Below are 15,671 nucleotides of genomic sequence, written 5' to 3' on the forward strand. Positions count from 1 at the left end.
AGAAGCTTTTAAAAAGAGGGTAAGCACCTTTACTGTCCTGATGGGTTTGTGTAAGGTCTTTTAACTGCTGGGGTGCCTTTGTTCTTCAGCCTCCCACTGTTGCATTATGATCCCAGAGCAAGGAACTGAAAGTCCTCACTTCCTAACTTTCTGGGCTTTGAGGCAGAATTTAAAGATTTACGTATGAGAACGTGTCAAAGGATTTGAGAGGCAGTATGTTGAGAACTCCTCACCAAGACACATCTTTGTTCCTGCTCTTACAGCACTTGATCTATCCATATCAATATGAACAATTAATGAAAATTAGGGGCATGCATGACTCTACACTGTAACAGACAAGATTTTGCATATTGTAACTGAAAGAAGTATGATTTCAGGAAAATTTTTATCTACCTGAAAGAACTTGAGTGGTTCTCTCCATAGTGTTCAATGTGGCATTCTTCTTGGGATAGCACAAAAGTGGTTGGTAATCTTCATTGGTTAGGTGTGTCCTGGCAGACTTGTTCAAGCACCATTTTGTAAGATTTCCACTCCAGAATGAATTATTGGGAGCCATTTTTATTGTTGGACTTGCTTGCAACTGCACAGTTACAAAAGTCAGAATGCTTTCCATCTTTAAGGACTACATTATTTGTCACTTAACACAGTAGTATTGCCTCCTGCCTTTTGAGAAGTTTTTCTTTACATCCAGTTTTGTAGTTTAGAGATGTGGTTTAGAGACGCCCAAGGCTATTATATTTAGTGTATATTTTGGCTATAAAAAGAACAGATGTATTTAGTATTTTAGATGACTACTAAAATACAGCAAATGGCTACCATTATTCTGAAAAAAAAAGCTAGATTGCTGTCTTCTTTTTCATATTCTCTCTAATTTCCAGAAGTTTTAATCTAAGAGTGGTGTCTGCTGTGCTGCTGACTGTGACTTAAGCAAATGCCATGTGTATAGGTTGGGAAGTTTGGATTGAGACAGTCCCAGTTGTCTCTAAGAGTCAGAGTTCATTTCTTTTGAAGAGTGTTAAGATATTGCTGGTTTTTCGATCAATTCAGTTCTGTTTTGGGCTTTTCTCAAAAGATGCTGATGCATTTTGTTGGTAGCAAAGGACAAGCTTTTTGAAATAGAGCAGTGTCAAGAAAGTGATCTCTTCCTAGCCATCCCACACACCAATAGTTATTATTAAAGGAATATCAAACGGAATATTGTTTTCTGGAGAAAAAATGAGAGCACCATTTCCAGTGCATATTAAGTTAATGAAGACCTCTTTGACTGATATCTTCCTTATTTTCCAAGTGCATATTGATTCTTTGTTAATGTTTTATCACCCAGAACCCAGTAACATCTCCAAAGTCATGATATTTTTAGATTTCACAGGCAGTAGATTACAAATTTCTTAAATATTCACAGGAAATAAACATAAATGAGCTTTCTTGTTACCTTTCATTAAATACCTCTCTGGTGAAATATGTAATACAGGCCTATAACTGTAGGACTATAAATACATACTCCTAGAAAGTTCTGAGCCTGAGAACATCAAGCAGCAGGGGCCTTTTTATGTGGCTTCATACAGTGCATTTAGTTCATTTACTCCTTACATGGTTTGGCTTAGGTATATGTGCACTCCTGTAGCTCTGTCCCCCTGCCTGGTTTCCTGACAAATGTAGTTTTGCAGCCTGGGTGAGCAGACTCTGAAAACACAGTTAGATTTGGAATCAAAACACTGTAAATGGGAGGAAACTAAGAATTAGTTGGTTTTGCAGTGTTTAGCTATATGTAGTACTTGGTATTGCCTTTGGCAGATATTCTTGTTTGAAAGCTCACTGAGTCAATATTAAGTCAAGATTTTAAGGAATCTGAAAACACCAAATTGTTTCTCTCTCTTTCCCACTGTGGGCCAGGCTGATTTCAGATAGCTCCATCTCACAGCTTCCTGGAAAACGTTTCAGTAAATTCTATCACATTTCTGTTCTCTAGAAACCTTTTGCCCCTCAAAACTTTAGCAGTTGATCTCCATTAGAGAAAGATATTTTCAGCAGCTGTCTTTGAAAACTAGCCTTTTGACCAGGCTGAATTCCCTAGAAGTCATCAATAAATATGGAATTGTTTGCAGGGGTGTACTGTAGGTTGGCTTTTTAAAATAGATTTGCTATACTACTTCTCAGACTTCTTAAAAGATGACCTCAGACAGCCTTTAGATCACATGTATGGCATTGCCAGATAATATCCCTCTACCATGAAGTTTGGTGAGAACAGCTTTTGTTCCCTTCCATGATACAAGGCTTGATCCTGCAGCAAGCACATGCCCTGACCAGGTGTAGCAAGTGCTTACACACAGGAAGGAGCTGGAGTGGAGTGTATGAGCTGGGCAGACCTGTGCATGAACCAAACCCCCTGACCATGGTGTTAGTGCTGAGCACCTGCACAAATGCTGAAGTGTGAGAATGCCCAGAAGACCTTAGGTTCAAGTGTCAGCCAGTAGTGCAGAAAGGGGAAAGATAACATTGCCCTCAGGAAAAAATGGTAACTTTTTCTCCTTATTTTACTTCCAGGTCCTACTTAGACATGTATAAGGTGATAATATTTAGTTACCTCTTCTGGTTTGTGCTTACCATAATCTTCATCACGGGAACCACAAGGATCAGCATATTCTGTATGGGCTACTTGGTGGCCTGCTTCTATTTCCTTCTCTTTGGTGGAGACCTGTTGCTGAAGCCCATTAGGAGCATTCTGCGTTACTGGGACTGGCTGATTGCCTACAATGTCTTTGTGATCACCATGAAGAACATCCTGTCGGTAGGTAGCTCTTGCCTTTCCTCTGCCCTCAGCACTTCAGCTTCATTGGAAATGTGCACAGTGCATTGAGTGGTCATTAAAAATCCTTTTTCAGGACCACAGCCCTCTGCAAGCACAAAGCAGTCTCCATTTCAATTCAGCATTGCTACGGAATGGCAGTGCTTATCCATCATTGGAAAATGTGTGCCCATGTACTCAGTTGGGCTCTGTGAAAGCTCTCAAGCTGTTTTCAAAGGGCCACATTCTGGTTTCTTTGCCTAATAAAGTCTCTCCTTAGAAGTCTTGTGAAAATCTCAGTGGAGTGAAAATTGAGTAAGAAGTGCAAGATTAGTCATGTTGATAAATAGTGCACATTTAATTAGACAATTTATTTAAATAAAGAATTTTCAAACCTAGTACGAGAGGCAGTCCTGTGATGTAATGTAATTAGTAAGGTTGACTACAAACTTACAAACTCCAGTACTGTTTCCTTTAGAACTTGTGTGAAATTCAGGTGGAAACAGATGTATTTAATAATTAAATGTTAAATTCTTCTGCAAAATATTAAATACTTTCTTGCATAATTAACTCTTTTCTATATATTCTTGCAGTGGTGCTGGTAAGTGATTAAGACAAGCCAGTAATTTCAATCTTTTTGAAAGATAAATTTAGATTTATTCCTGGCAATTGCTTTTTAGCTTTGAACATTTTTAGTGCTGGACTGCAAAGAACAGACATTTTTCTTTTTACATTTATTTAAGTCACTATATTGAAATAAAATTGATTTACGGGTGGTTTGAATTTGCAAATGTTCTAAATGCTTACATATGTCCTTCATTTTATGCTTGGGAATTCAGTGGAGCTTGTCCATGTATGTATGTTTGCAGGATTAAGTCAGTGATTTATAAAAGTTGCTTAGTTGTCACACCGTGTCATATGCCAGATGTGTCCCTTTCTGTGCAAAAGCACAAACAAACCCCACATACCTCCTATCTCACTGATAATCAAACCCCCAAATTCTGACTAAGAGTAGTTTGTGTGTCACTGGTAAAGCCACTGTCTTCCAAACTCTTTTAGTAATGAGAATAATTTGACCGCCCTTGGTTGTATTATTTCTCATGTAATTTAAAAAGATGCAATTTTTCTTATTTTTACTTCTGCTTTACTTTATTTTTATCTCGTTATATGAAACTGTCCTTTTACTTTGCAGATAGGAGCATGTGGCTACATTGAATCATTAATTGAGAATAGTTGCTGGGTGATTCAGGCATTTAGCCTGGCTTGTACAGTTAAAGGCTACCATGTTCGTAAGTATAGCTTATTTTTCTCCATAATTTTCCATAAATAAAGAATCACCTTTAAAAGCTTCTGCTGTATTTAAGTTCTGCCTTCCCTTGACATATTACCTTTTGAAAAATCTTGAGCTAAAATGTCAGCTCACCATCACTGCAAGGAGAGAGCACCTTTTCCCAGCTGCAGTCCCTATGTGGCGTGGGGACTCCGGCTCCTCCCTGTGTAGCAGGGTTCAGTGGTTCAAAGGGTGAACCAGTTCAGCTCACTGAAATGGCATGAAAGTGGTAGTTTTTCTGCATGCATAGTGAGTTTAGGCAGTTTTTTTCCTTGTGATTATTGTCATGTGGTGATAAAAGGAATGGAGTGGTTAATATCTGTGGATGGAGGTGAGAGAAAGGATGAATGAAGTATGGAGAGCAAAACCCTTCACCTCTCAGTGAGCTATTAATTTGTCTCCACTTTGTCCTGACACCCTGGATTAAGTTTGAAAACACCTGGGGTTTTCTTAGTGTTGTTTGGGTTTGGTTTGGCTTGATTTGGGTTTTTTTCTGAATTTAAAGAACTGTTTCATCCTAGTGAGTCTGCAGCAAAATTCTGAATTCCTGTCATCATGATTGATCCTAATAGGTAAGTGTGGAATAAGGGAAAAGAAAGTAAATATGAAGATGCAAATTCACAGGATGAAAGGTGTGCAGAAGTTCTTGTGTTATCCAAAACCTTTTGGGCAGCAACAGAAGCTTAGACACAGATTTTTGACCCCCCCAGGGGTTGGCCACAACAGGCTTTGAAGCTCTTGGAGTTTGACCTTCCAGAGCTGTTAGATTGGCTTGCTTGCTCGAAAAGCCAGCTTCGAGCCAGAGCCTGTCCCTTGAGTCCTTCTACTGCCTTCTATAGGTCAGCATAGGCCATGTAGTTTATAGTCCAGCTCCACAAAACCCAGTTTTAATTTTTTAATATCCCCAAGAGAACTGTCTTGCAGAGAATAAAGAAAGAAAGAAATAGCCCAAGCCAAAATCTAGAAGTAGGAGGAATGGGATTTCCTCTCTCCCTGTCTCGTCCTACCCCAAAGGAAGCAGTTTTGTGGTTTCAAATATTTCTTCTCTTATGCAATGGAAAGGAACATTGAACTGAGTTGTGGAGAGGAAAAATAAAAATATTAGATGGTGGCAGTCAAAAAGTAATTTTGACAAAAATAAACCACTTCTTTCTCCTGTTGATAGTGTTCTTAATTTAAAAATGAGGGGAAAAGTCACTTTGAAGAGAAGAAAAAATTGAAATATGCCATTTTAGGAAACACTGAAATCAAATAATTCAGTGTAACAAAAAATATGCCTTTTCCTTTCTTTGTTTTCAAGTACTTACTAAAGTTGGGTGGATTTATATGCAAATGGTTCCCTTCTGATGAATTCTCAGTTGTCATGAGACATCACATTGCTGGAAAAGAAAGTTTGCTGGAAAAGAAATTACGGTATACCTCAAATGGAAATGCGTGACAATTTTCTTTAGAAAAATCCAATTAAAATAATTCAAATAATTTTAAAGGCTAGGGTAATTTAATTGATTAAACATTATAAAAGAGTGCTTAACACTGATGGTGTCTTTTTCCAGCAACGAGCAATCTAGATTGTAAACTGCCCAGTGGAGAAGCAGGAATCATTTGGGACAGTATATGTTTTGCTTTCCTGCTGCTGCAAAGAAGAGTCTTCATGAGTTACTACTTCCTCCATGTGGTTGCAGATATAAAAGCTTCACAGATCCTAGCATCAAGGTAACAGAAAATCTAAAAGAAATTAAATTAAACAGCTCAAATCTCTCATAGGGACAGTAATTACTTACTGATTATGATAGGTAGTACCAAAACAGTCCTTTAATATTTTATATTAATAAATATATATTAATTATTATAATAATATTATTATATATTTTTATATAATAATTATTATATTATAATAATTATTATATAATAATAATTATATAATAATATTAAATCAATATATAATTGATTTAAACAATCCATGCTAAATTCATGACGGCAAACCCACCTTTGACAAAGTACACACAAGAAAGAAAATTAATTGAGAATATAATAGAAATTAAACCATACTTTCTACTATCATCATACTAGCATCAGAATATCATCTGCTGCTCCTATTAAAAGCTCTGAAAGTTCATGTGTGTTGCAGCGTTTTCTCAACATCAATATGCATGAGGGAGAATGCCAGAGTTTCTAAGTCTTGGAAAGAAAATATTCTGCTGTCAGAGCCTGTTTGAGACAATTGTCCTTAGAAATCCCGTCTCGAGAAACATTGCAGGAGGAGGAAGACAGGAAAGTTCTAACATCTGGCTTAGGAAAAAATGGGAACACTTTTGGGAAGTGTTGCATCCCTGAACACTGACTAGGTTTGGCAAGGAAGTGTTAACCTCGTTGGGCCTGTTACACTGCAGGCATCCACTCATAGCCATCACTAGCACAAACATTCTTCTGGTTTATAATAAGAAGGCAGATGAGGAATGAAATTCTGGTTTTAATTTCCATAAGGTTTCTAAGAAATCACTTTTGTTAATATTGGATTAAATGCATTGTGGCTTTTTTTCCCCGCCTCAAAAAAGCATACGGACATTGATTTCTGACTGTGTTTCAGGGCAAAATTTGGCTTGCGTGTTCTGAAAGGAAGTAGTTTATATCTTCCTCTACCAGGGATCATTTTAAGAAGGGGACATGTTTAGCTGCCTATAGTAAACAAAATTCAGCACTCTAAAGAGGGCTACCAAAAATCCTATATCTCAACCCCACACTGCCTCTATTAGGCTTTTGTTCTGGGGTGAATTTTAGTGCTGATGCCCAATTTTGCTGGATATGGCCTTTATGTAGATCTTTTGGTGTGCTGCGCTCACAGTGAAAACAGCTTAAAGCAAAATCATGAGTATCAAAACACCTCCTATATCAGGAAATGTGCATCCAGAATGAAAGAGTAGACTTCTGAAATTACAGCTTTTCTTACTGAATACCTGACAAAAGAAAGGCTTCTTCTAGGCTATTTCTAGACTACTTCTTTGAGAGAGAATTTGAGACTCTTTAAAAGCCTTCAAGAGCTCATGTGCGAATTAGGAAGAATAGCCAAGACATCCAAATCAGTGGGCTGGTTACATTTCTAATGTAATGGCGTGAGAAGCCACATTCTTTTGTCATACCAGAAACTTGCTCAAGGGCTTGTATTGTCAGATCAAAAGCACCACAGTTTTCAGAGGATAAAAGTGAAGCTGAATCTATGCTTGCCGTAGCCCTGGATAAAGCTGGACCTTGCTCACAAATTCCAGGAGAACTGAGGCAGGGGATTGAGGTGATTATAATGCTGAAATGACTATACAGAAATCCTGGAGGTATGCAAGAAAACCTTCCTCAGCCTTGAGCCTACTTGTGTTCTGTAGGAAACTGAATTCCTTGAGCAGCTGCTAGAGGAACTTATGGGCTGAGTAGGGTTCACAACATTTGGCCCCAGATCTTAAAATGATTGACTGTAAAGATGTTACTATTTTAGAGCAATTGATTGTTTTTTTCAGGCCCTGGATTATTTTTGTTGGAGGCAGATAAGGTTGTGTATAGAGGGAACATAGAGTTCTGTGTGATTATTTGCCATAAGGAAAACTTAGAAACATTTAGCATGTCGTCTCCTTTTTTCCTCTGCCCCATTTCTGATGTAGGGGTGCTGAGCTTTTTCAGGCTACAATTGTCAAGGCTGTAAAGGCAAGAATCGAAGAGGAAAAGAAATCAATGGATCAACTGAAAAGACAGTATGTATTTAATGCATTTATATATCTCTACATAGTTCGATGCATACATATGTACGTATTTAACTGATTGCTGGTATGTATCTAGCACTTGCTTTCATAGAAATACTGGCTTCTGGTATTTATCTAGCACTTTCTTTTATAGAAATGCTTTACCATTACTAGAATTTTTTCTGTATATCTGGTAGCTGTATTCCTGGAAAAATTTGTTTCATGACTGCTCCTTCTGTTTCATTTGTGGTTCCTCCTCTAGTGTTTGAGTGCAAAATATATGTTTACCTTCACTGGAAATATTTGCATTCAGTTTAAGTGGCCTGGAGAACCTTTCTCTTTATACAGCCCAAAAGTCACTTTGATTTCTCTCACATGCAGCCAACGTGCTGCTTTTGTAACTGCAGAAAGCTTTCAGAACTCCTCCACCATGATGCATGGAAAGCCCTAACTGCTTCCTAGCCATGTCAAAGCCCACTCATGACAGCTTCTTCCACCCTGCATGGAGGAATCATCAGAAGACTGCAGGGACTGTGTTTCCTACCTATATAGAATCACAGAACCATGGAATTGTTAGAGTTGGAAGGGACCATCAACCCCCCTTCAATAAGATCAATTTGCTCAGAGCCCCATCCAACCTGACCTTGAATGTATCTGGGGATGGAGCATCCACCACCTCTCTGGAAATCTGCTACTGTGTTTCACCACCCTCATTGTAAAAGGCTTTTTCTTACAGTCAATCTAAAGCAATCCTCCTTCAGTTTAAAACCATTGCCCCTCGTCATCCCAACAGACCCTGCAAAAAAGTTTGGCCCCATCTTTCCTGTAAGCTCTCTCCAAGTACTGAAAGGTCTCTCCAGACCCTTTTCTTTAGGCTGAACAGCCCTAATTGTCTCAGCCTTTCCTTATAGGAGAGGTGCTCCATCCTCTAATCACCTTTCTGGCCCTCCTCTGGACTCTCTCCAACAGGTCCCAGAGCTGAGCACCCCAGAGCTGGGTGCAGCATTGCAGGTGGGGTCTCAAGAGAGCAGAGGGGCGGAATCCCCTCCCTCACCCTTATGCCAGTGCTGGTTTGAATGCAGCCCAGGACACAGTTGGGTGTCCAGGCTGGAAGTGCCCACTGGCTGGGAGGCTCATGTCCAGCCTCTCACGCATCAGCAGCCCCAAGTCATCCTCGGCAGGGCTGCTCTGGACCTGTTCATCCCCTCAGCCTGGGGAGTTGCCCTGACCCAGATGCAGCTCCTTGCACTTGGTCTTATTCAACTTCACAAGGTTCCTGTACACCAACATCTTGAGCTTGTCTGAGTCCCTCTGGATGGCATCCCATCCTTCAGCTGTACCAATGGCACCACACAGCTGGGTGTCATCTGCAAACTGTCTGAGGATGCACTTGATCCCACTGTCTGTGTCATTGATGAAGGCACTAAAAATAGCACTGGACTCCCAAGGGACACCACTTGTCACTGGTGTCCATTGAGACAAATGATCTTAAAGGGTGAAGATGCAGAAAAAATAGTGCAGGATCAGCCACATCCCTGGTTCAGAGTAGGAAGTTTCAGGAAAAGCGCTGCATTAGGCAGAAGTCCCTTTTTTCTCAGTGCTTCATTTGTTGTAACTCCTGACAACGATTCTTTCAATTTTAAATGATAATAAAATAGTTGAGTGGGAGCAGGTAAAGCAATCATGATAGCAGGAAACCCAGCTCTCACTGACTGTGGAGTGAATATCTATGCTTGGTCCTTCCAGCCAGCCCCTTCAGAGCAATGTAACTCCTTCTGTTTAAAGGCAGGATTAATGACAGTGTGGAATATTTCCCTGCAGAGTATGTGTGTGTGTGTGTGTGTGTGTGTGTGTGTGTGTGTGTGTGTGTGTATGTGTGTTTAACACTTGTTTTTCAAGGTGGCTCAAAAAGAATAAAGACGTAAATCTAATAAGATTCTTCCTTTTGCTAGAATGGATCGCATCAAAGCCCGGCAGCAAAAATACAAGAAGGGTAAAGAGAGGATGCTAAGCATGAACCAGGAGTCCTCAGAGGGGCCAGAGATTCGGAAGGTTTCTGAAGAAGATGATGAAGGTACCATTAGCTACTCGTGTACCATAGTTGCAGTTGAGTGCTAAGGATCTGATAGACCTGCTAGTTGGACAAGTGATAAATTGTTACTGAAAACTGCCAGCATGTAACAACATTGTTAGCTGAGTATCAGTTTCAGGCTCTATGCAGCCAAAAAAAAATCTGTGTTATGTACTGTAACAAGATTTAGAGGAAATGGTTTGCTTTGAGGATACTTTTCGTTAACTTCAGGCTGTTGGCAAAGAGCTGAAAAGAGTCAGAGGTTTGTTTTAATAAAAGTCATTATCTATAACCAAGAGTTTTACAAATAGGTAGCACCAACATTTTTCCAGCAATGTTTTCTGGATGCTGTTCTGGATTTTTTTCAGTATTTCACTGAAATGTTAGTATACTTTTAAATGTTATTTAAAAACATGGGAACAGATAAAATCATACCTATCTAGTGCCACATTTCCAGCATTGACCTGGGATCAGCACTTACTGGACTTAAAGTTTTTTGGAGCCTGAAATGTAAGTGCATTTGAGAGGAGGGAAATTTTTTTCCTCTGTAAGCTACAGTCAACTGTGGCAGTATGTTTTAAAACACAAAATTCAACATTTTAGCTGTTTTAGAGTGGAATGCTGTTTTAACTACTGCATAAACCAGAGTCTTTCTGCTTAGTGGTTATGGTTTTGAATTATTTTAATATTAAATGTACTCAGTAGACCTGACATCTGATGTGCTCATGAAATTTTAGCTCTTTTGAGAGAAATTTAAAATTATTAATCAGTGTAAGAAATATGTTTCTCATTTTGTAAAATTAATATTTGAACGTATTTTATTTTAGGAGATGCAGACAAAGAGAAAGCCAAGGGCAAAAAAAAGCTGTGGTGGCGGCCTTGGGTTGATCATGCTTCCAGTAGGTTTTCTCAATCCTCTTACAAATATGTGGATTTAACCCTTATATCCTTGACCAGAATGAAGGCATTCCCATAGCCTGTTTGTTTTATGCCTGATTTTGTGATTGTGACTTGATAGAAGGCTTGGGGTTTTTTTCACAAAATGATTTCTACTTTCCAATCTTCAGAGAATTTAACTATATTTTGAACTGTGTGTTGAAAGCATAGCTAGCTCATGATACTTTGAGCATTCTTAGAAAAATATCAAATCAGATAAGCATGTGCCAAAAAGAATCTATCTTGACCTCAAAGGTTTCAACTCCCCGATACTGCAGAGCTCAATATATTTAAAAATGTGAATGTGAAAGCTTGCCAATGCATTCTAAGATTAGTCATAATTCCTTTTTCATATACACACATCATACTTCTTTTTCTATGGTTCATCAGTCATTCTAGTACCAACTGTAGTAATCTGAGTACCACAGTAAGGCAGCAAGACTGCTCCCAGAACTAGGCTGTGTAGAGCTCAGCTGCATCTCTCTGGTGACACCTTAATGTGTTGTTGATGCCAGTTGTTTTGCTGTCTCCATTTTTTTTGTGTGTGTTTACCTGAGACCAAAAATACGTCCAGCCTTGTGCACAAGAAATAATTAGCATTTGTCACTCATAGAATTGGTGCATTATGATATTTTAATTTGTTTTTAGCCCAGCCCAGTCATATGATAGAGTTCTTTGCTACGTTATGGATTAGGTAGGTAGAACAGGAAATCTGAGTAGGCTGCAATCTCAAATCAGATGTCCTTCTATTGGATGTTTGTTGAATGAAATCAGACATGAGCTGTTTAGAAACGTGTGAAGATGTGAAAAAAATACTTAAAATGTAGAGCACTGATCAGAGTTAAATCACAGAACCATAGAATCACAAAATGTGCTGAGTTGGAAGGGACCATCAGGATCATCCAGTCCAGCTCCTGGCCCTGCACAGGACACTCCAAGAGTCACACCCTGTGACCCTGTGATTGAGAACATTGTCCAAATGCTTCTTGAACTCTCAGGCTTGGTACTGTGACCGCTTCCTTAGGGAGTCTGTTCTAGTGCCCAACCACCCTTTGGGTGAAAAACTTCTTCCTGATACCCATCCTAAACCTCTCCCAACTCAGCTTCATGCCATTAAAAATATGAATGTCTATATTGTGTTTGGTCATTTAGTTTAAGAGCTACTCCAAGCCATAGTTTTACACATCTATATACTGCTTCATTTACCTATGTGTATTTATTTATAATTCCAGCAGATACATGTTTGCCAGCAGTGTTTAACAGAACATGGTATGTTTATTTCTATCAAGTCACAAGTAAACTGTGCCTCTATTTTTGTTTTTCTAAAGGGCACACTGCCACTTTAGAGAGACCTATCCTTTCCAAAAGCCTGATGAAAATAAAATTCTTGTCCTGTAATTTCATTAAGAACAATGACAAAACAGATAAAAACTATAATTTGTGAATTTTTACTATAGAATTTCAAGCTATGGTGATTTTGAAGGAATGGGATATGGTCTCTTGTTTATTCACCACTGGTTTTGTAGTAAGAAGAACTGCACAGAGAGATACTGACTTTGGCTTTTACTTATTTCATCCTCATTATTTAATGTTCTTAGGTGGCAAGTTGCATTTCGGTATTTAAATACTGAGCATTCCTGGAATTATTTATGGCAATAATGCAAAACCTTGTTGGAAACATCACAGACCCTGATCCTACAACCAGTGGTTTTCTACACTCAGTGAAACGTGGCACTGACTGTAGGTGTTCACAGGCATGCAGGCTGGGAATAGACTGATATTCCCCACGCATTCTTTTTGGAACACCACTGCAACTGCAGCATTCTGCAGCATGTGGCTCTTCATCTCAGTAAATGGGTTTGTGGGTGTATATATATGTATACATTGAAGTCACTCAAGCTTGAAGTTTTTGATTTACATTTTTATTGTTATTTTTATATCACTTGATATAATTTTATTGTGCAGAAGGATGCCTCATTTTGTATATCGTAGCAATTGAAAGAGTCATGAATTTGAGTAGAACAGATAAAACACGTCGGTGAGGATTTCCTCACTGAGAGTCACTCACAATCTCCCTCATAGGGAGGTGTGGTTCCTCCTGTGCTTGTGAATTATTTTTGGAGTCCCACAAAGACCAGCAGGAGTTAGGACCACATGCTTAGATTCTCCTGGGTCACACAATTGTGTCTGATGGAGTGCAAAAGATGGTGACTGCATCTGTCCTGGGCAGCTCCTTCCCTCTGGACACAAGCAGATGATGAAATTATGCTTTCTCCTACATGGCTCCTCTTCTGCCTCCTCCATCCATCCCATCCCACAAGAAAAGCCTGTACGTCCCTTTTCTCAGTAGGAGGAAGCGACATTTTGCAGTACAAGAGGGTTCTCCCAAGTCCAGTCTGGCCATGAATGGTGTTACTGGTAAAACTTGGTCTCTTCAGGAATCCTTGTAGGTGACTGACACACCAGTTACTCCATTTTGATGTGTGCAAGAATGCATTATTGCTATTCAATCATACCTCCCTCTTGAGCTGTGAAAGGGGTGTAACTGCTACATTGGAGTGTCCCCTCAGATACAGTTTAACCTAAAAATTTTGTAGGGAGATCAATGTAGGTTAATTCGCTGCTGGCTCAGGCATTCCAAGCCCGGCTGAGTGCTACTCTGAGCCTTTACAGAGCTGCACTGCAGTAGAGGTTTTCCCTAATGTCAAACCTTACCCAGCTGATCTGCTGGGTTGGCAATTTCTGTTGCTGACTACAAGATACCTTTTCATGAAGGAGAACTGCAGACTACTGGCTCTTAAAATGCTTTCATCTCTTCAACACATTTTAAATGGGCATTCTTGGAAGACAGCACCAAAAAATTAATTTGTTTCCAGGAAATTTCCAAACTTTCTTTTCACCTCAGTGCAACAATTAGAACTGCTGATGTGGACTTTCTGTCCCTCTGCAGGGCATTCATTGATGCTAAAAGTCATAACTAGGCACATGAGGCACAAAATTCCCTCTGTGAGGGAGTTTTAGATGCCAAAGATATGCTCCAAAGACCAATTCTGGCAAATTTCACAGTGTGCTTAGAGGTTTGTAAGTAGTTATGTGTGGTCATTTGTTCACACAGGATCTGTCTAGAATTCAAGGTATGATTGAATTAAAATTGTCACTTTTCCAGAGACCTTTAATGATGGATAAATATAATTTTATATAAATATGTATTGCTCCATACATCCAGATTTTGTAAATTTTCATCTAAGTAACTGTTCCTTCAAATATTTCAGTTTAAATGTGGAAATTATTTACCAGTTTTCACTGCTGATTGTAATGCTGTGATTTTTATTTTTCTCTTGCTCATTACCATATTTTTATTTCTTTTGTTTCCCTTGTTTGTTCATGTAGGCCTGTTGCCATCTGAGAAATAAAAATATTGCTTCTGTTCAAGGATATAAGGCCTAGCTTAATCACTGTGTACCTACACTGTATCGAGGTTTCAGAATCTTTCTGAATCCATGGGCAAAAAATTGAAACTCATTTGCAATCATGTTAATAGAATCCAAGTGATTTGTTTTAAACAAGCCAAGGTTTTCCATTACCTCATCAAACTAATACCATTCCATTGCCTAGTTTAAAGGATTGCCTCCGTGTTTTAAAGAGAAGTTCTGTATTTTTTGTCCAGTGGTATTGTTCATGTAAGTTCATATACTTACCTGCTGGGCTTTTTTTACTCCCTCAAATAATCATAAGTCCTCAGTAAATTTAGACTTATTTGTCTTTTTTTTTCTAAAAATGTAACCTTGTAACTTAGTAAACTTCAATCCTTTTCTTTACATTTTCCTCTTATAGGGATGCTTTCCTTAGTTCTTGTATAATTCTTATTCATGCCCAAAGTATTGCAGACTAACATCAAATAAATGGCCTGAGACCTTTTAATCTCTTGCTTCTTGTTGGGGTTTTAGGAGCTTCACCTCTCCTGGTTATAAATTTTTAAATGACTGCCTACCTGTTCATAGGTCTTGGGGGAGTTGAGAATAGAACTTTTCAGAAAAGTAAGAAAATATTTTGTTTCACTTAGTGGTCAGAAGTGGAAATTATTATTTGTTTGAGACGGATAGTGAAGAGGAAGAGGAAGAGGAAAAAAAAGAAGAGGAAGAGCCTCGAAAAAAATCTGCATTTCAGGTACTTTATGGTAATTTGCTTTCTCGTTGACATCTGGAAAAAAAAAGGCACATATGTTAAAGCTGCCAGTTCCTCTAAAGTAGTCCTGAAAGGTATTGGAAATTAAATTTCTTGCCAATTTAAAATTTAAGTGTGCCTTATGCTTTAACCATTGCCGAAACTATGGTAGAGTCATCTTCATTCACTTATGCCTGAAGATAACAAAAATGAAAATAAAAGTTTAGGAATCCAAGCTTTTCCTTTTTCTCCATTGCAATAAGGACAGTTGAGGAAGCTGACTTGTCTCTGAGGCTACTGTGCAATGCCTCCAGTGGTTTTCTAGTTCTGAGGAGATGTTATCATTCCATGAAGAAATAATCCCCAAAATAAGCAGGTTTTCATGGAAAAGAATACATTCTTAACTAAAAAAAAAATTATTGAACATAGTGGGCCATAGAAATATATCCTTGGGTTAGAAGGAGTTTAACATTAAAAATTACAAAAGAAGACCACATCCATTTATTTGCTTTCAGTGTTAATTATTATATTGGCATTTTTAGTGCCAGACTGTGTTGATGGAGGAGGATATCATAATGTTAAAAAGATATCTGAGGTTTCCTATCTGGGTTCCTCCATATGGACTGGTTGGTGTTAGACAATACCAGATACTGAGTGCAG

At 38.6% G+C, this 15,671-nt stretch overlaps 1 protein-coding gene across 1 annotated transcript in view; it reads left to right on the forward strand.

Moving 5' to 3' along the window:
- Positions 1 to 15,671, forward strand: part of PIEZO2 (piezo type mechanosensitive ion channel component 2) — a gene marked incomplete at both ends in the record, with an annotated part of 288,576 nt that overhangs the window by 233,715 nt on the left and 39,190 nt on the right. Inside the window, 7 exons of the mRNA XM_082284749.1 lie at positions 2,545 to 2,788; positions 3,978 to 4,074; positions 5,669 to 5,828; positions 7,763 to 7,852; positions 9,793 to 9,914; positions 10,739 to 10,810; positions 14,911 to 15,014. Coding sequence (XP_082140875.1) covers positions 2,545 to 2,788; positions 3,978 to 4,074; positions 5,669 to 5,828; positions 7,763 to 7,852; positions 9,793 to 9,914; positions 10,739 to 10,810; positions 14,911 to 15,014 — 889 coding nt within the window. The remainder of the gene's footprint in view (positions 1 to 2,544; positions 2,789 to 3,977; positions 4,075 to 5,668; positions 5,829 to 7,762; positions 7,853 to 9,792; positions 9,915 to 10,738; positions 10,811 to 14,910; positions 15,015 to 15,671) is intronic.

The sequence above is a fragment of the Coloeus monedula genome (assembly GCF_965178545.1).
Source record: "Coloeus monedula genome assembly, chromosome: 1".
Taxonomy (NCBI): domain Eukaryota; kingdom Metazoa; phylum Chordata; class Aves; order Passeriformes; family Corvidae; genus Coloeus; species Coloeus monedula.